This window comes from Dunckerocampus dactyliophorus, chromosome 14 (genome assembly GCF_027744805.1).
Source record: "Dunckerocampus dactyliophorus isolate RoL2022-P2 chromosome 14, RoL_Ddac_1.1, whole genome shotgun sequence".
In the NCBI taxonomy this organism is placed as follows: Eukaryota; Metazoa; Chordata; class Actinopteri; order Syngnathiformes; family Syngnathidae; genus Dunckerocampus; species Dunckerocampus dactyliophorus.
The window spans coordinates 10,331,897-10,352,497 of NC_072832.1; the positions used below are offsets into that span (position 1 = coordinate 10,331,897).

General features: G+C 40.2%; 1 protein-coding gene across 6 annotated transcripts in view; it reads right to left on the reverse strand.

The window, feature by feature from the left end:
* disc1 (DISC1 scaffold protein) overlaps window positions 1-20,601 on the reverse strand; it is an 88,138-nt gene that overhangs the window by 34,976 nt on the left and 32,561 nt on the right. For 4 of the 6 annotated variants that reach the window (XR_008573631.1, XM_054798537.1, XM_054798536.1 and 1 more), the window contains exons 10-12: window positions 17,997-18,057; window positions 7,628-7,871; window positions 3,940-3,984 (exon numbers count right to left, since the gene is read on the reverse strand). Coding sequence is in view for 3 of the 6 variants with exons in the window: in XM_054798537.1 (XP_054654512.1) it covers window positions 3,940-3,984; window positions 7,628-7,871; window positions 17,997-18,057 (350 nt within the window). In the remaining 3 variants the exon portion in view is untranslated. Of the gene's footprint in view, window positions 1-3,939; window positions 3,985-5,456; window positions 5,493-7,627; window positions 7,872-17,996; window positions 18,058-20,601 lie in introns of all 6 variants that reach the window. The other 2 variants (XR_008573633.1, XR_008573632.1) reach the window with 1 other exon arrangement.

Consider the following 20,601-nt stretch of genomic DNA (forward strand, 5'->3'; position numbering starts at 1 on the left):
TCTCAACTAATCAACAGTTATTTGATAACTCTGCTTAATTGATCATAATCTTAGCCCTCATATTCTCCTCACATGTTACTCACACCCTTTAGGTAAATTTGACCCTGTGGATATTTTCCTCCATGAAATGATTGACAGAAATTTGTTTAAAATTGTTGAAAAGTTTTTGTGTCAGGCACTATTTGTTGAGTCTGTAAATAACGCCTTCATGATGACGCCCCGACATGTTCTCTAGTGTCACCATCAGGCCAAATTTTTAAATTAGAATGACATTAAAACAACATTAATGACCACTAGCGTACGAACACTACTGGTTTTGGTGATGATATGACCTTCCCTGCAGTGCCGCCATTAGGTCACACTTTCAGTTTTAGAGTTATTGTATCTTGAAAAGTCTTCATCCAAATCCTTTCTAATTTGGGGTGCACATTCATGACTCTCCCAGAATGAACCATATTGATTGATGTTAGTGACCCCCCCCCCCCCCTTTCCTGTCATAAACACATTTACTTACTTATCTTTTTTTTGTAACGTATTTGTGGGTTTTTTTGGTTGTTTTATTTGGTGTGCGTGTGAGGGGGTTTTCCACTTATCCAAGGTTGTGTCACAGGGGGGTGGGGTTCCTTGGCAAGCGTCTTGATGGCTAGGACTGAACGCAGGAGGCCCAGCCACAAGAGGAAAAGAGGCAATGGGCTTACCACTCATAGAAGGGGCTAAAGGGGCCGAGTGCAGCGTGAGATGGGTGGCAGCTGAAAGTGGGGTCCTTGGCGAAGCTGGCTGGTATATACTGTATTATATTATATATTGCTCCCCCTTCCCAATGTAATATATCAATTCAAAAGTTTCAACTCTCTACTTGTAGGTGCGTGGATGTTAGGTCACGCATGGGTCACACACAGCCGTTTTTCACAGGTAGAACAGTTTTGGGTCAAACTGACCCCAGAAGAACACCAATGTGTGCAATATGTGTTCAAAACATTGACAAAATATCATAATTTTTTGTTCTATCAATTGTAGCTATAAAATTTGGAAAAGTCAGAAAATATGTAGCAAAAAAAAAAAAAAAAAAAGCCAACTACTATTTTTTTTGAATGACAAACACTGATTGGGGTCAAATTGACCCCAAGGATGACAGAAGGGTGAAAACTGGCAACAAACAACTCCTATGTTGTTGGCTGCACTCCTTTCAAGTGACTCTGTGTTGCAACTACAGGTATATCTCTCCAAGTCACTGATGTGTTTGAGTGGCAGGAAAAAAGCTCTGACTTGCTTGGGGAGAACTCATTTGTTGGTTTACATGTATAAATCTGTAGACCCCAAATCTAAGAGGACATCTTTTTTTAAGACAGTTTTCTTGGAAAATAATAACAAATTAAACTTTTATATTACATAGTCGCGATTCAGGAGTCGTGTTTTTTTGTGAAGCTACACAAGCACTACATTTGACAGTCAACTTTCTTACAATTCGGTCTCACCACTTGCAACAAGGCGAACACGAGTTAATATACAATCATGAGTCTTTACCTAAATTACAACAGACAAGCAGCGTGCATTATGTAGACGCGACTTAGATAAACGCCTTCTCCGGCAGCCAGCCAAGACGTCCCAGCAGCCTGCGGAGTAGCGAATCCACCAGCCGTTTTAGAGGGAAATGGGTGCAGCCTCACAATGGAAATGTGGTTAGAGCTAGACGACCAGGCTAAACGATAGATCGTGACTCAGATTCCATGTGTTCTATCAATCATCTTACAGTACATTATCATTCATTAGCGTTGAGTACCTCTACATTTTATTATTTTAAATGCATTTACTAAGTGTATTAGGCATATTTAGGGATTGCTAAATGCTTGTTTGCTTTTAGTCTGTTAGATTCCTTTGTCACGAGCAAACAATGAGAGAAGAGATGGGGAGGGTTCTGGAGCTGAATCGAATCTAATTATTACAGCAGTCACTTTTATTGCAAATGTCAATCTGAAACCAGATCAGGAGGAGATGACAACATCAAGCTAGCTGGAGGGTTTGGAGGAGCCGGCGTAGCATAGTGTCGCCCCAATGCAGCGTCATAATCCAGGCTTCAAGAGTGTCAAAAATAAACACATTTATGGGTGTCTCAATTACTCGCATTTATTTGCTATTCTTGGGTGGTCTTGGGAGGTAACCCCACCCACCCACCCCCTCCCCCAAATAGTGGGGATCTACTGTATTCAGGTCAATACAGTAATAAAATGGAATAAAGTTTGTAAAAGATGTGGCTGCTGATAGAGACCAAGTAAGTAAGTGGACATAAAATGGATATAAAAGAAACATCTGCTCTTCTTTCCATTGCATTAATTATACTAAATGAAGTTGTTAATAATTAGAAGTGTGTAGTTTTGGTGTGCAATACTAGGATCACATCAGACCAAATGGTCACTTAATACTTTTTTGGTTAATTTGCCTCTGTGGAACAGAATGAGGAGGGTACTAAAAGAACCTTGAGAGGATAAAAGAACAATTAGAAGACATTAGAAGGAAATTGAGTAGTGCTGAAACACACACACGCACAGACCAATCAATCTCCATTGTGGCGGCGGGGCAGCAGCTTGGCAGCAGCTAAGTGGAAATCATTTACTTAAAGTCATTATGGAAAGGAGAAAGAGGTCAGACTGTGTTCTTGGCAAAAGAATTCAGCTCTGTCACAAAGCCACAGCATCGCAGCACCAACATCAAGTTGGCATCTTATTTTTTAACTTAATGATGCTAAGCCAGACAAGAGTCACAGTCGGACTTACCCTCATGCTTTTACATAAGCGTACTTTCCCATAAGCTAAATCAAATGTGGCAGATTACCCCTCCTATGAAGCTGTCAGTATGATGTGATGCAATTCTACAGCACTGCAAACTACAATCACAATAATACAAATACCGTAATCCCTCACCACTTTGCGCTTTGAATTTCGTGGCTTCACTCGACCGTAGTTTTTAAAAAATATATTTATAATTTATGTGGTTTCGTGGTTGAATATGGCCTATTAGTCAAAACGTATGCACATTTAAGCAGATTTTACGTATTTTTTGCCTGCATGAAACATTTTCAAGCATACAAATGGCTAAATTAAGTAAAATACAAATTTCAGGCATTCGGAAGACACAGTCAAAGACATGTAGCATTTTACACTAGTCAGGGGTCAGTAATGTTACTGTAATGTTCAATGAGACACACAAGTACCAGACTTGACCTCTGGAAAAAAAACAGGCTTTTATTGCAGTTTTAGATGATCTCACAACAGGCACAATAATCCCTAACACGAACTACTGCCACAGCCGTAATCCACGTCCAGCTAAAACTCAACTCTGAGCCCCTGATGTCACTTCCTGTCTGCTGCCCCACTCAGCTCTCCTAACACTGGAACACATTTACAGCAACAACCGAGCTTATTTATGTCTTAAACGGCTTATTTTCTCTTATTGTGTCTACTATATTAGGTAATAGAAGTGTAAGGTGACTATAGGGGTGTTATTTAATGTCTAGAGGGCTCTAATAATGTTAAAACTGTTTTTAGAAGGTCATAACCAAGTTTTCTATGCTCAAACTATTTATAAACAAGGAATCCTACTTTGCGGAAATTCACTTATGGTCGGGCCTGGAACCAATTAACCGCGATAAACGGGGGATGCTGTCATACATTATCCCTGAGAGAAACAACCAAAATGACAGAGCTCTTGTTCTGGATTTCAATCGAATGTGCAGGTCTTTTATAAAGGTTTAGTGTGCAACAGAGTTCATATGCACATCTGTATTGATCAACCAAAATATGCCATTTATGTTGAAGTTACGTTTAAGTTAAGGTAAACTAATGGATCCCCCTGTGTCTCAGCAAGGCCAACATTAATAAAAGTGACACTTTAATTACAGTGATAACATTCAGCCACACAATGCATGCTATTAGCATTACCAACCTGCGGGTTAATATCCTCCATGCAGAACAAAAACTCCTCCAGTTTCTGCAACAAAAGGGAAACATTTGGTGAAGCCACACAGTTGCAAACCTGCTCATGAATTATTGAAAACGCAATTTATGTCGGCTGCGTACTGTATGCGAGCAGTAGCAGCAGCTTGACGTTGGAATTATTCATTACCGAAAGTGACGAGAGAAAAACAGAATAAATGGCTCATCTGGACAGCAGATTCCTTTGTTAGTATTTAAAGTGAGGTAATTATCTTGGTGCAGACCATCATATTGTTTGTGGCTTTAGGCTATATGCTCATCTGTATATGTGTAAGTAAAGCTTCAATTAGAAGTTTTAATTAAAAAAGTTGCGCAACATATAGGAGTCTCTGGGGTTATGTTTTCAAATTGTTTTCAAATAAACATAAGTTCAACCGAAGTTTCATGAAACTTTCCCCCCAGTAAGACATTATATCTGTTTATTATAGTAAAACCACTTTACTTGCATCCCATCTTAAAAGGTCCCCTATAATGCACAATTGACTTTTTAATAATGTCAGCGCAGTAATGTGTCTCCAAAGCCTGTTTCTAACCACCAAACATGAAAAATAATCATCTCCCACACTTGTTTGCTCCACTTTTGAGAAAAAAAGCTAGGGGTTTAAATGGTCAGTTTTGAAGTTCTGTGTTTTTATGACTTCATGAAGGAAAAACCTCCTTCCTCATATGATACTAGATGAGCTCGGCCCGCATCTAAGCCCACCACTTCAAAGAGGTAACATCACATCATATAAAAAAAATCAGGCTTCGCTACACATGTGCCAAACTCTGCCAACTATCCGTCATTCAGCTACAGACATGGGAGCTGTTATTTTTTTATCATTTTTGTTTTTTTCATGTTTTTCTCTGCTTACCCAGCATGATGCTGTTAAAAGGTGACTGTAATGTTAGTACTTTCGCTCACATAGCTATGCTCGTGTTGCCAACGTTTGTGTGCCCCCACACTCCTTAATGATACCGTATTGTATCTGATATATGGCATCTATTATGTTGGACAAGTGCATAGTGTGTATGTAAAAAGTAGATAAAGTACACAACAGCGCTTCTACGTAGGAGCCACACACACTGTCAGAGACAGCCGTGGGCAAACACAGCTCATTCGCATTAACGCTACAGTTTTTTAGCATGAAAACAGTAATTCTGCTGTCACACCACCAAATGATTTCCTTTATTATCATTGTATGCGTCTTCCAGTATTTTGTTTGTCGGCACTCAAATAATACCTTGAAATACAAACAAAAACTGAATTAAGACAAAATTACAACACGAGTTCTTTATTTTCTAGGGTGTAGCCACAGAAATAGCAATTAACTGTCATGATAAAAAGGAGATCTATTCAAGTTCCAGTAAGTAGCAACACAAACAACATGAATGGATGATGTGTTTTTTCTTCTGGTTAATGTATTTCCCTATGGAGTCTATGCATAATACACAACATACTGTAGATCCTGTTTATAACTTTCTCACCTTTTACTTCTTGGAGAAATGTTAGGAGGGGCGAGGCTTTGGGAGGGGAACAAAGCAGAGAGAAACAAAAGAGAAAAAAAAAGCAGAAAGTAGATGCATGCAGTCAGGCAGGGCAAGTAAATTGGACATCAGTACAAAATGTAGATTTAGGCTTGTGCAGAGCAAAACTGTTTCAAATTGTAACCTAATGGGAGGGCTAAACACGACATGACCATAGGGCTACAGGAGGGAGGGGTATTTGATTTTCTTGTTCAACTGAGGGCAGAATTAACAGCTAATCAATCAATCACCTAATTAAATTTTCTGAACTCTGCCGAGGCCATACTGAACTGAATAATGCTACCCATAATGTAGGTCTGCATGGATGTAGCTCAACTGAGTCTGGGTTCGGTCTTCTTTAGAAGTAATTTTCCCTTGTCTCTGTTGGCAAATTGTTTGTTGATGAAGGGTTCAGTTGATTTTCTTTGATGTTTGAAGACAGTCGTTCTAGACGTGGTCCATATGTAAAGTCTACACGTCTAAAATTGACTTGACTTAACTTTCTCCAGCTGATAAGTTAAGACAGCCTCTGTTGTTTGCAGCCAAGAAATGAATTCAATTTTGCCTCATTTACTTAAAGGGACTGTGTGCAGTGGGTTCCTCCTGCTGTCTAGAGGGCACCAACATTCAAACTTCAAACTGACTGCTACCATTATATCCTGCCTGTTCCTGCTTTTGAGTACGCCAACGGGTGTCCCGGTCCGATTTAAGCAGAAAAAAAATGATCAGATTATTTCGGTTTACGTCTATAATATCTGATATTAGCACTTCGATACAAGCGGTCCATACACTTCTATCCAGCATGCAGATATCACAGCTACCGTATATACACGGTCCTTCTAGCCGTGTACAAACAAAACATGGAATGTGGGCAAATACTTCGTAATTGTTCATATGCTTGTTCTTGTTTCCCAGTCAGTACAGATTGGTGTCTTATTGCATTGTTTTGGAGTGGGCCCATTACCTCTCGGTAGTGGCATAAAGCATTGCGTCACTACGCCTGAAAAGTACCGGTAGTTCTTTGTGTTAGCTGCTACAATACCAATGTCACTGCTTGGTTTATATAAAAGGTCAGTTTATGTTTAAGTTATATATATATATATATTTTTTAAGGTTTTATAGTCAAAACAGGTGTGTCCTCCCACATGTTAGCAGATTTTCTCTCATTCTTTACAATGCACAGAAATGGGAAAGGCATGCGTGGTCATGTTTCACATAAGGATTGTGGATGATGGACACAATTCCAAAAAAGTACAGTTTTCCTTTAGGACAAAATTAGCATTCCAAACAATTAAACAGTTAATCGACTATTATGCCCTTCCCAAGTCCAAAGTTTGAGAGAACGTAAGATTCTGAAGGGCCAGTTTGTGAGGAAACACTGACATACATGCATTCTAGGCACCTCATGCTGAGGTAAGTCATTTAAAGATCAGCTGCTACTGAAAAACAGCACATGTGAAGTTTATGGGAACCAAATTAGCAAAATATAGACTCACAAAAAATATCTGGCAAGTTTCTTTTAATATATAATTTTATGGCTGCTGGCGCTGTTGTTTGTTCTTATCTCAGATGAGACTGTCAGACATCGTGGGTGGAGGGAAGTGTGAGGAAAAGAGTGAATGATTCGGACTTTGCCCCGGAGCACTGACTTCAAATCACTGGCGAAATATTACTCGTGCACACCCCCACATCCATTCTCACTAACCACGTCTGATCATGAACTAAACAGTAGAATCTGTACAACGTAGGAATATGTTTCCAAATGCTTGCCTCTCATATGCTTTTTTTCCTTATTTGGAGCTACCTTGGAGCGAACACCCTGATGAGAGGTGTGCTCATGTTACTGTGTTGTTCTGACACTGCTGAATGTAGAAAATTTGCATGTCTTTTGTCTTTTTGTCAACCAAATGATAGAACGGACACAGCAGGCATATCCAGAAGAACAGGGTGTTCTCATCTGACCTTTCTAGAGGCAAGCATGAGTGAAGGGAAAATACTAGAGCGTGAACGTCACAAAGGGACATCTTTTGAGTTGTAATTCTCATCCTACACGTGTTGCACAGCATGTATGCATAGGCGTTACATAAATAACGTATACAGTGTCATTAACAAGACATCTAGAGTTGTATTACCTTGGTGAACTCAGAGTTCTGTAAATTGGCCTCGGGACACCAGCAGCCTCCTAAAGCAGTCAACATGGCGCTGTCTTCCTCCTCTTTGGTGCACACTTGATTTGAAGGATAACCAGCTGTGGCGGCATGGTCGTCGACGTCCGCTCCATTGCAGCTGGATGTTCGCAGCTGCAGGCCTCGTAAGAACAGGTGACATGCCTCCAGGTCAGCTTCCCAAATCCGCTCCAAGCCCGGACAGCTACAGCTAACATCAGATGGAAATACAAAATAAGATATGAAAATATAAAACCATGAAGACAAGACTTAAGTTAATGCCATCACCAAAACGCCCAACACATTTTGATCTTCATTGTATTAATCCAATTATTGTGTGAATGCTGACACAATCTTATTCGTATAAATGTAAATAATTACATTAATTCATAATTGAAAATGGAAATAAAATGTGTCCCAATCATTTTTGCAATATAACGGATCTGAAGAATTATATATATATATATATATATATATATATATATATATATATATATATATATATATATATATATATACAACGTAGGAATATGTTTCCAAATGCTTGCCTCTCATATGCTTTTTTTCCTCATTTGGAGCTACCTTGGAGCGAACACACACACACACACACACACACACATATATATAATTCTTCAGATATATATATATATAATTCTTCAGATCCGTTATATTCTGTGCCCAGATACTAACTGCCATTGGAATTGCTGCAAGAACATGATAATCAAGAACAAAAAAAAGTCCTTAGACCTTGATGCCATCCACATGCTGCTCACAAACCATATACCTTATCATATAAACATGTTATCTGGGGATTGCTATGATATGCTGTATATCAATTGTTTGTAGTGACAGCATATAACACGTTCTCCGAACCTGCTGGCTAAAAACCTGACAAGGCAGGTGGTGCACTCAAACATGTTAAAGGATAACTGTGCAATGTTAAGTTCATGAAAAAATAGTGGCACATAAAACCCTGCACTCACAAAAAATGCATGTAAGTGATGGCAATTATGATGATTTGGACACCACATGGTTTTTAAATATCATAATTGATCAGTGATGTCCAAAGTGCGGCAAATATTTTGTGTGTTTATTACCGTGTCTAGAACATGTCCATGTGTAGTCATTTTGTTTTGTAATTGTTGCAATATTACAACATTGGGTGAACGTGGTAGGCAAAACAACCCTGTTTCCATTGTTCTGCACCAGGTGTTGATGTTCAGGAATGTAAGGTGGTGTTGTAAGTTGGAGGCTACCTGCATACTTATTAGTGTGAAAATCAGAGTTTACAACTGGCCAGCTATACACTATTGTGACCAGTTAAATGTGTCAATAGGTTACTTCAGTGCAGTGTGTAAACACTTCATATTGAAATCTATCTCAGATAACGATGCCTGTGTGGACAAAGAAAACCATAACCTACTGATTGTCCAGCCAATGTGGACATTGAGCCCCAATCAAACTGTCTGGAGGGAAAACAACATCTGTGCTGTCCAATGGTATCACAACAGGGCAGTCACACTTGTGTCATCCTTTGCTGGACCAGAACCTGTGCAGGAGATGCAACGCTGGGACAAAGCCAAGAAAACCTACATTGACGGTGAAAAGCCTTACATTGTGGGTACCTACAACAAATACATAGGGAGGCAAGAACCTAATTGGACATTTCCCGATGAAGGTGAAGAGGGGACCCTGCAAACATTGCAGTAAAGGCTATACTAAAACCCAATGCAGCAAGTGTGATGTTCGCTTTTGTTTTTCAGAGGATGAGAACTGTTTTTGGGACTATCACTGTGAATAAATGTCAAAGTTGTTGTTGTTGCAAGAAATTCTGTTATACTGTTCTGGGACAAAAGCAAAACCCTGCAAATGAATCCTTAGTTCTGTAATGCTATTCAGAAAATGAGTACAAATACAGGAGATTCTGCTCTAATTTCCGTAAAAACTTACAAAAACATATACAGTATATATTTAAAAAAAAAAACACCTCATTTTCAGCCTCAAAGGCCTCCTACAACAACTTTTTAATGGTTGAATTTAAAATAAAACGTTTTTCTTTATTTGGGTTTCACAGGATAACAGGCCATAACAAAGTGATGACAGCAAATATGCTCTTCTCATCTGGTCACAGAGCAGACAGTTCAATGTGACGACAAGGAGAATGTTTCTGTTTTAACTACTGCTGAGTTACAATCCCTGACGCCTGTGACCCAGTGACATCACGTGTAAAAGGACATAGAAGTCATTCAGAAATGAACAACGCAGCCATTGATCAACCTTTGTGGGAGCAAAGGCCATAGCAGCAGAAAATGTAATATATTTAATTTAATAAACATCATATTGTCTAACTTTTATCTCTTCCGCAGTATTTATGTCACACGATCTCATGTTAAATCAATCCAATCTTGTCACTGTGATGATGTATTGCTAAGAAAATGATTGCATCAAGCTTTCGAGAGAACATTTGACCTTTTATGACAATTTTTATTGCCCTATGTCTTTCAATGACCTTTAGGTAAAACATTATTTTCAAATACGTGTTGCGCCAGGTGACATTTTGGTAACCAAATGTATTGACCTTGTTCCTTTAAAGTTGTTAATCCTCCGCAAAAGAAAAGAATAAAAAATGTCACACTCAAAATGTACCCATCAAAAGCAACCTTTCGAGCATTCCATCATCTACTGGAAACAAATGAAAGCTGACAATATGTGGGGAGAAAGATGTGACATGGTGATGCTACACAACATCTTGACAGTTGAAATGTCCTCCATTTCTATGGGCCCCTTTTCTATTTCTAGCACTGTCACAAACAGTCAGGTCCAGATGGATAAAAATGTAGGTATTATAATTCAGAATTTGACCAAAGTCTTGGGGGAAAACAAGTCTCTCCAATCGCACAAAACTTTCAAAGTTGTGGAAAGCGGGCTGCGGAAAATTTAACGTTAGTATAGTGGGCGTTTTATTTGAATGTTATATATTGTGGCATGTGCCCTGTGATTGGCTGGTGACCAGTCCAGGGTGGACGCCACCTCTCACTCAAAGACAGCTGGGATAGGCTCCAGCATACCTGCAACCCCAAGCAATAGCCAACACTGAACTCACAGTGAGCTTGTCATGTGGTGAAATGAACCTCGGGTCAAACACAAAAATGACAGCGTGACATGCAACAGGTAAGTGAACACATATAGGGCAACTACTACTACTATGGGGAATAATATACAGTGCCGCAAGTCATGCTGGGAAGCCAGAAATACATCCAGAGGAAACACTGCCAGGTCTCTGGCAGCAAGCGGTAGGCAAGAGATGCCTGTGTTCTGAAGAACCGTTCATGTTCTGAAGAACCCTTTCATGTTCTCAAGAATTATTCATGTTTTGAACTGCTGTTAATAAAGACTGAGAAGACTGGATCAGTTGTACATTTTTTGGAATACTAGAAAGTCTTTGTGTAATACTTGTGTAATACTTTGTGTGGCCCAGACTCCACCTCCAGTGGCCCCCAGGTAAGTTGAATTTCAGACACCTGATTTAAGATATCAGAATATCATGCAAGACCTCAGTTCAGAGCTTCAAAGGACTATGTTGGTGTGTGTTTTTGCTTTTATTTTGGCTTTTTTGGAACACTGATTCCATAACGGGCCGCACGGTGGTCTAGTGGTTAGCACAGTGGCCAATACAGGAACAGCCTGGAGATCGGGAAGACCTGGGTTCGATTCTCCCCTGGGCACACACATTTCTGTGTGTGCGTGTGCGCGTGGGTTTTCTCCGGGCACTCCGGCTTCCTCCCACATTCCCAAAAAATGCAGGTGAGGTTAATTGGTTACTCTAAATTGTCCAAAGGTATGAATGTGAGAGTGAATGGTTGTTTGTCTATATGTGCCCTGCGATTGGCTGGCGACCAGTCCAGGGTGTACCCCACCTGTCACCCGAAGTCACCCTAAACTCAAAACTAGACACTATAGTGAAATCTCTAGATCTATTCCATACTCTTCAGCAGTAATGAAGCCTCCCAAAATTGAATTGCACTTTTTTCCAGCAAATCTCCTGCCTGAAGAAAGTTGCCAGCCTCTCTGCCCTGGCAGGTCCTGTCCATCAGCCCTCCTCTAACCTTCATTTTGGCACACAGGTGATAGAAAAACTGCTCATCCCAGCAGGCTTGCACTCTGTGCTGCTGCTGCTTCTAAATTCTGTTAAAGTGGGATGCACCCATTGAGCCATGCCATTGTTATTTTCCTCTTCTAAAGTGAAGATGTACACACACACATATCTAAAGGTGCGCGCACACACAAACAATGCACTGTGAGGACTTGATCAAAAATAGCTCAAAAAATGTCAAGGCTGGCCACATCTATTACAAAGTGTCTTGCTCAATAATGGCAGCAATTCATTAAAGATGACTGCTGCTTTTAAGATGAAGTTTGCTAAATATTCACACACGCACACACGCAGCCCTATGGATGAAGGCATCCTGGGGTTCCTCTGTCTGAACTTCTCAGCCAGGGGTTAATTGGTTTCACCCATGCAACAGCGACAAGTGTGGGCGTGCTGCTTTGTTGCTGGCCCAATAATAAGATGGAGCGGCATGCAGGCACACCCCCTCTACTTTCTTTCAACCCCCCTTGTGGGGCTGCTGACTGACAGGACTGCACTTTCTCCTCTCTGCACCACGCTTTCTGCAGAGGAAAGATTATGACTTTAAACTATTGAAAGGAAATGCTGTGGTCTGGTCCTTCTGGCACCAGGACAAGACCTCCCTACGGAGAAAAGGTACATGGCAACTTAATTCTTTAAGTCAGGCTCAGTAGTATCTTTGCATATAAGAAGGAGGCTATAAAGCCCATTTCATACACAGAAGCATTTTTAAAGGGGTCACATCCTCCTCATTTCAGGGCGTTTTAAAATGATATTGGCTCCCAGTGAAGCACAATAGTTTCTTTTAATACAACACTCCATAATTGTGAACAGGTTATCGGCATTCTTCTCCTCTTAGCCGACACACTCGGATTTCGCAGCCATTCCCGAACCATCCTTCCTCTCTTGGGATTGGTTAGGGCCCACCCACAACCTCCACTACTGCTCAGAGCTGCATTGACAAACTTTTTTTATTAAAGGCAATTCACAAAACAATGTAGGTGGGTTTTGGAATGTTTATTGTCCCACAAATTGACGCTGATTTTTTGAAAATGTTTTCAAAATTTTTAAATAAAACTAATGTTATGATGATAAATATGTCATAATAATGCAATATTAATATTAATTAATATTTCATCTTTCAGTCTGTAAAGCTGTTTTCTAATAGGCAATTCATGCTGTCTATAAAACGTTAAAATGCTGGCTTTGCAACTATTAAAGATCAGCATTTCTTTGGCAATGTATTAAACTACACTCTCTGAACGCACACCATTTTGCGCTGTTTCGTTTGCATTTTCTTCGCCAATCAAAGGTCACAGTGAGTGTTGACTGTCTGTGTGTAGTTTATTTCACAGATGGAAAAACTGGGTTGGTTGGATATGTTTAGGTGATCAAGTTCGTTTTGTTTATGTTGCCACCATTTTCGAACAAATTCGGCACACTGGCTCATCTTGCTAATGGCCTCACCGTGCTCATTATTAATATTCCCACACAGAGCTGTGGCATTTATAGCTTTGTAAGCATCTTTCCCTCCCCCAACTTCTACTAGCATTGCTCCTCACAAGGCTCTACTCTTTTGCTGTGCTTTGCTATGCTAGAGGCCCCGTCTCCCTGCACGAAGCAAAGCGACTGTATGACTGACAAGAGGTCTCACTCCAGCTCACAACGCCTCAAACAGTTCTAAGCATCTAGGTGCTGAACCAATGCATAGAGTGAAATCTCTTCCTGCTTGTTTGGAGGTGAAAGACAAAGAAAACAGACAGAGGCCAGCAAAATTAGTAGGTTCATGTTCGATTAGCGTGTGATTAATTGAATTATTATCTCGAGAAATCTCATCACGTGTTGATCTCGTAAGATCTTCTGACACAAAATCTCGTGACACCCCTATTAGATACAATTTGATGAATATTGGAGAATCTGGCATTGAACGATACTTTGTTTACCTAACAGCTGTCAGTGAAGTGAGGTAGGTCTTTAGCTCCCGCTAAAACAAAAAATTATTATTCCCATTTCTGCCTGATTCCAGTTTAGATACAGTTTTTGCATCTGAAAAAACACTTCCTGGCTGCAATTTTCCAGAAAGAGTGACAAATGGTACAGAGCAAGCGGGAAGTTGCCGTACATGAACTTCCTACAGTTGTGACATGACAATCCTGTGAAGTTCTAAAATCCGTCCATTCACGAGATTTGGAAGAAGCATAACAATTAAACGAGGGATAACTTAAAAATACACCAATCTCATGATGTGGCGCTTCCACATCATGTAGAACAAGTGTACATTTTAAACATAAACATAAGTCTGAAAAGTTGGAAATAAGGCCCCTTTAAAAACTCTTTATTAAACTACTAAAAACTTTTAAAAACACGGGCATTATCATTCTGGTCTTGACACTGACATGTCACATTAATTCATGAGTGGCAAAGCACAGAGCTGTTGTTGCATGTTTGTCACTCAAGATCATGAGCTTGATAATGCTTCTTCAGTGAAGTGTACATTTACTCAGAGGAGACACTTTACTCACATAGCTAAAATTTCAATATATGCAAAGTAGAGTATTAAAAGTGCCCGGAAGACATGCAATTGGTGTGTGTGCATATGGCAAAGGGATTTATGCAAATTACAGTGTCTTGCATTGTTTTTGCAGCTCTATGTGAATGGGGATTGTTAGGTGAAAAAATTAGGACACCAAGACCACAGCCCTTCCAGTGTGGGCTAAGTCTGCCTCGAGGTTTCCTTATGATTGAAAACACCCACTGGAGACATCTAGACTGTAGCTAGAGTAGATACAGTATATAGTAGATCTGAGGATGAGTTAAAACACTCAAACTAATTAATTTTATGTCCCTTATATCCAAATAACCTTATCCTTTTGACCAATACCTAGAGATGAGATCACTGCAGATGCCACACTAATCCACGCATTAATCCCACACTCTGTCCTTCCCTCACTCCTGAATAAGGCCACAAAATACTTCAGACACAACTTCACTCCCAACCTTGGAGCACTTTTCTCATGGACTAAGTGAAAGACCCCAGTGAAAGATAAAGGCTATAGCGCAATGAAGCCAACAGGACCATCATCAGCTACAAAAACAAGAGCCTCATGCGACCCAACTGGTGGCAGCAGAGGTCACTGTGCAACAGGATTGAGTTTAAAATACAGTGGAACCTCGGTGAGCGTACACTATGTCGCATATTTGCACAAACACTTTGCCTCGGTTCGCTTGCATTTCCCTGTTAGCCTTCAATATGGCGTAATATCGTTGGTCATGCTGTGTAATCCCACAAGTCCATGTTTGTAAGAAAAGCTTATTATTATTTAAAAAAAACAAAACAAAAACAAAAAAAAGATGGGTTCCGGATCAGATTGGATCGACTATAAAAAAAAAATTGGAAGCGGAAGTGGATCGAGACATCCCTAATAACCGTGCAACATTTCAGCCTGAAAACAAACAAAAAAGCAGCAGCCCTAGAAAAAAATGGTACTCGTCTTTGTTAGTCTGCTGATCAAGATTTGCTGTACTACTAGAGTACTTCAGAGCTGCTCTGCATAGCTTACAAATGGTGTGGCTTTTGTCGAGTTTTCCAAAAACGTTCCAAACTTTAGATTTTTGCTGCTGTGTTGAAAATCTTTCGTGGTGACTAGCTATTTACATCCATTCTCGTCTTCAGCCATGGTAATCTACGGCGCATGCGCAAGAATCATTTGTGGGCAGCCCATGCTCTCACTTTGTTCTACAGACACACTGTCAACCGATTGTGCATGTCTCTACAATCGATTAATCTAAGGGTTTACAGCTGATTCTTATTGATCGAGGAGGCTGCTACCGACACAGTCGTATCCCTCGCTTGTAAACCAGCCATCCGGTCGTATCTGTTTATCATTCACAACATTTGCTCTTACAGTTATGGCACAAGTCTCTGCTTTTCTTAAATAAATCACGGTTGCAAAATAACCCACAATAGGTCCAACTTGCAAGAAGGTGAGAATGAATAAACCAAGATAAATAAAAATATTTCTCAAGAGCCTCACAACAGCATCCTCTCATTTTCCAAAATCCCAAAAAACAGCATTCCATTTGCAAATGAGTAAGGAAGGGGAGTTTTCTTCATCTTAATTGTGTCAACATCTCGCATCGGACCCGCTGAGCAAAGGTGTTAATAACATGGTGAGAACCAAGGAGGTGACTATCGGAAGGAGTGTGATGGATGAGGCATGGTGCAGTGAACTCTTTGTGAGGTGGGTGCTTTTGATTTTTGAGGATGTTTGTAAAGCAGCCATCTGAGCATACACAATTCACACTTGACAGATGCTGCTTGGATGCTCACAGAGCGTCCTCAGTTTGAACTCAAAGAGCATGGTTTTTGTTGGAGTGTTTTATTAGCGTCTGTATTTGTATGTCATTTGCATTACACCACAGAAATGATAAATGGCACCCCAATCTCATTTGAAGAATAGCTCAATGAAAGAAAAGCCACACAAAATGTATGAAATAACCAAGCTGCTCCTGTAAACAAAATGTTTTTGTCCTGGTGACACATTTACAACATCTGTGCAGCTGTAACATCCGGTTCCAGTCTTTAGCAAGAAACAGATAATTGCTTTTCTCAAAACCATCCGCCGCCACAGAGACTAGACATTTCACCAGTGCTAATCTTGTGAAGCCCCCTCCAACATTCCTTCGTCTCCTCACCTAACCCTCCTCCCTCCCTCTGCTCACCTCTTGTCACTGCAGCACTCCATCACCGGCAATGTACATTAAAGCGGTCTGATAACATTAACAGAGAATGATGGATGCAGGTGTATGTGCATGTGTGTGGCTACTTGCGTGTAGATGTATGTGTGTGTGTGCGCGCTGCACGTTTAGTCTAATAAAATATGTGTCACTGTGCCACACAGGAGTACGAGGCAGCTAGTGGACCTTGCCTGAGGCTGCAGCTACATTTGGTATGTAGCTATGGCAGCCTCTAAAGACACTGATTCATATCTATCAAATTACACGGATTGAAATGAACATGGAAACTAATGTGACTGCTGAATACCAACAGAACACTGCCGTTGTCTGAGGATTTCATAAATGACAGCTCACGACACTAATAAGACACTGCACAGTTTGAAAATATAATCCAAGCTCGGCATCATAATTTCTTTTACTTTGCTCCTGTCTTGTTCAGGTCACAAAATCCTGCTTTTTGCAAAATGTTATAATCCATTCATTGTAAATATCGAAGCATACGATAGGGAATTAACGTCAAGCCAAGATGGGTTAGTGGAAGTGGTGGTGAATTTGTAGAGAAATGCTTATCTGCGTGCTTACACCAGTATGTATGCATATTATCTTGAAAACGATGTAACAAGCACAAATTGCAACAATGATTTCATTTAGCAGGCTGAGACAGCGTCACTAATCAGATATATAGAACAAGTCTCGCAACAAAAAATGGTTAGTTGTAGATGTTACCATTTTTGCCGCGTGAGGACTCTTTGACGTATGTGCTCCAACCGAAACATCTCACAGATTAATCCAGTGTATCGAATGGGAAACAACAACGTGTGGAAAACGTGATTCGATCTGATGTTTAACTTCATCTTGGAATGAAACGGCCTTTCTACGCTAAATTAGATCTTTAAAAATCCTATTACCATCATAACCAAATAACTAGGATCTGCAGGATGTCTCTTGGGTGACCCCATGAAACGGAAACATCTCATAGTGTCACATCATCAAATGTGGCTCGTCTGCGTATATACTGTAGCAAGAAGATTGCTTAATCTGTCTAGACCAATCCCCCTAATAGAACTGTCCTAGCTCGGAAGCTAAAATAATAGATATGAAATGGATATGAAAACAGCCTACATATTATTGAAAGTATATTGACTGTGTCAATAACTGCTAGCAGAGAGGGAAAGTTCTCACCTCACATGTACATGCATTAAGTAAAAGTAAAGCTAATATGTGAAAAGAAGAGTAGAAGCTGTCACATAGCTCATGTGCGAAATGGAGAGGAAAAAGTGAGAAAGGCTTTGGGAAACAAATCGCATGAGAAGAAGGTGTGAGAGCATGAGGTGGCTGCTGAGGTGATTACAAATGTTGAGAGGACAATGGAGGGGAGTCCTTGAAGGAGGTTGTTCTGTTTATGATGCAGTTTTTTTTAAATTCCTTTCCCAAATACAACCACAATGTAAAAGATTATAAAACACTTACCTGTGTAACCTGTCCTCCAATAGCTCAATATACTTTCCAGTGTTTTCTTTCAACTGGCTTTCTGCATGGAGAAAACACAGGAAGAAAACAGCATGTCATACTTGGATTTAATGTGCTACACAATGGTGGAGGGGTATCCTAGCAACAAATCACTACTCTAATTTCATTAAAAGTGATTGTCATTAACGATATTATTCAAATGATTAGGAAGGGCAATAATCAACACAGTAGGCGAGGCCATTGTTTGAGAATGTTGAATTTCTGCCTCAAGACGAGCACATACGCGAGAAAAGATTCCTACCACTTGCCTAACAGGGGATCAAACTTCAGCAGGCTTGAGGGTATGGGAAGCTTTTTTTTTTTTATCAGTGCATATGTGCTCTTATATCGTGCCAGTCTTTCTGCAGGGCTTGAAGCTGGACGGCTATCTCGTGTTGCTTCCTGCAGCCTCCTGCCAGCTTCGAGCTGTGCCTGAGGATGTAGACGCAGGTTGGCTGAGCGTTAGTTAGGGAGTCAGGATGAAGGCGGAGGCAATCTGAGCGCCGTTAATGAGCTCATGTATGAAACATGAAAATATGCCCCCCCCCCGCAGCAGCACATCTTTACACACAATGGGATGCACTTACATCAAATTGCTCTCTCTGTGAAGAGCTCATATGCAAATACCCCTAACGTATTTTATGTAGCATTTTCTTTAATATTATTTATAATCGTCTCGCTCTCTGAATGTTCTAAACTCCTGTTTTAGACAATTTAGTTTACCTAATATGTATGATTTTGGAAGGAGCAAACCCACACAAATACAAGCAAACTACACAGGAGAGGTCCAAGCCGGATTCAAACCCAGAACCTCTTGGATGTGAAGGAGATGTGCTTACCACATTCGCCAGAGTGCTACCTCTTCACATATTTTGAATGGCCAGCTTTTTGTTGGATTTGAAAGGTGTGCCAATTTTGTACCTTGTAACTCAGCATTACTTCAGATGGCCGCCGTCAAGTATTGTTTCTTCTATTTAATAGTCAGTGCACCTTCAAACCTTTTTTGGAGTTTATTTGTGTCTATATATCAAAGATGGTCACATTTCAACCTTGCAATGTCCAGCTTGCAATGACATGGTATATCTGATCTGTTTGCTTACACTGGAGTTTTTTTATTTTATTTTATTTTTTTTTATCTTTTTACACTGACATGATTTGTATGTGGAAAAAAAAAATAGAATTGGGTCACGAACCGTGTGGTCGGTACCAGTCTCTTGTTACTCAGTTATCACACTTTGAATGGAGACAGGAAACCTAATTGGTTTTCTGAATCATGTTGTAGTTTGACATGTAATTTGTATCATTGTCTTGATTCTGGTTATTAGACAGCATCAGCTCCAGAATGAGACAGGCGGCAGACTGGCACAGCGGGGAGAAAGGAAAAAATGCTTGAGAAATACACTTACACAAACACACACACACACACACTTGTGTTCACATGCTCCTGTGCAAGCACAATGGAGATAGCCAGCCTATTTTTGGAGCCTGTATGTGTGCGTGTTCCTCATAGAGGTATGAGTAAGTGAGGGACTGCTGAACATGGACCACGCAGCTCGCTTACCACCTCGCTAATTGCGTGATTGTGTGACATCCTATTCTGCCTGAATGTCTACCATGTCAAATTTCATCCATGCATTCATTCATTTATTAAGCAGCATGCAAATAGATACCCAATGAAATACTGAATTATACATGGGGGGGCATTAAGCCTGACTTATGTACAAATGAGAGATGACAACGTGGGCTCTGGTTTAAACAAGAGCAAGGGCCAGATGTAGAAATAATTTACGGCAAGGAATTGAAAAAGTCACAATATAAGGCTAGTGAAGCTATATGCTGCAGACGTAAGTGTATTGAATTCATTTCCTATCTTGTTATATGCTGAAGAAAGTCAGTGCACCATCTTGTCGCTATGCCAACCGCTACCGCCAACAAAAGGCAAGAGATCCAGGCATCAAGCAGCAAAACTTACTTCAGTGTGAAACAGAAGTTGAGCAATGGGTGATAGTGATATCAGTAAGAATTACCCCTCCCTGTAAGTCTGCAGGAGACCATGTCATTTGGCAGGCCACGCGAATAAAATCAGCAGTAAAAAGCCATTGAAGACGAAAGGAGCCACTCTTGTAGTTCGTGATACATGAAGCCAAACTCAGCCTCCCATTGTGAGAGTGATCTCAGCAGGTGCTAAAAATGCTGACTCCTTCCAAAGACCGTGGCTGGTTCCACAAAGCCCTCAAATCATAACATAAGATCTACTAAAAGACAACAATGTGTCACTTAATATTCCAAAGGAGCCATTTGCTTTGATTGGTCTATCAATTTACTTGCTCAGTAAAGAAATAACTGCATTGATTAAACAAAACATAAAAGCTGATTAAGAATACTATAGATTCTAATAAGAATTTATAGAGACAAAGCAAATGGAGCAGATTTATCGCACCGTTGACGGCGAGGTGTTACCGATTTGCTGCTGCATTATACGAGCATTTGAACAGCACGGTAATTGAAAATGAATAATGCAGTAATTTCCTGACTGCCTCGTAACAATACCTAACATCTGTGGGGC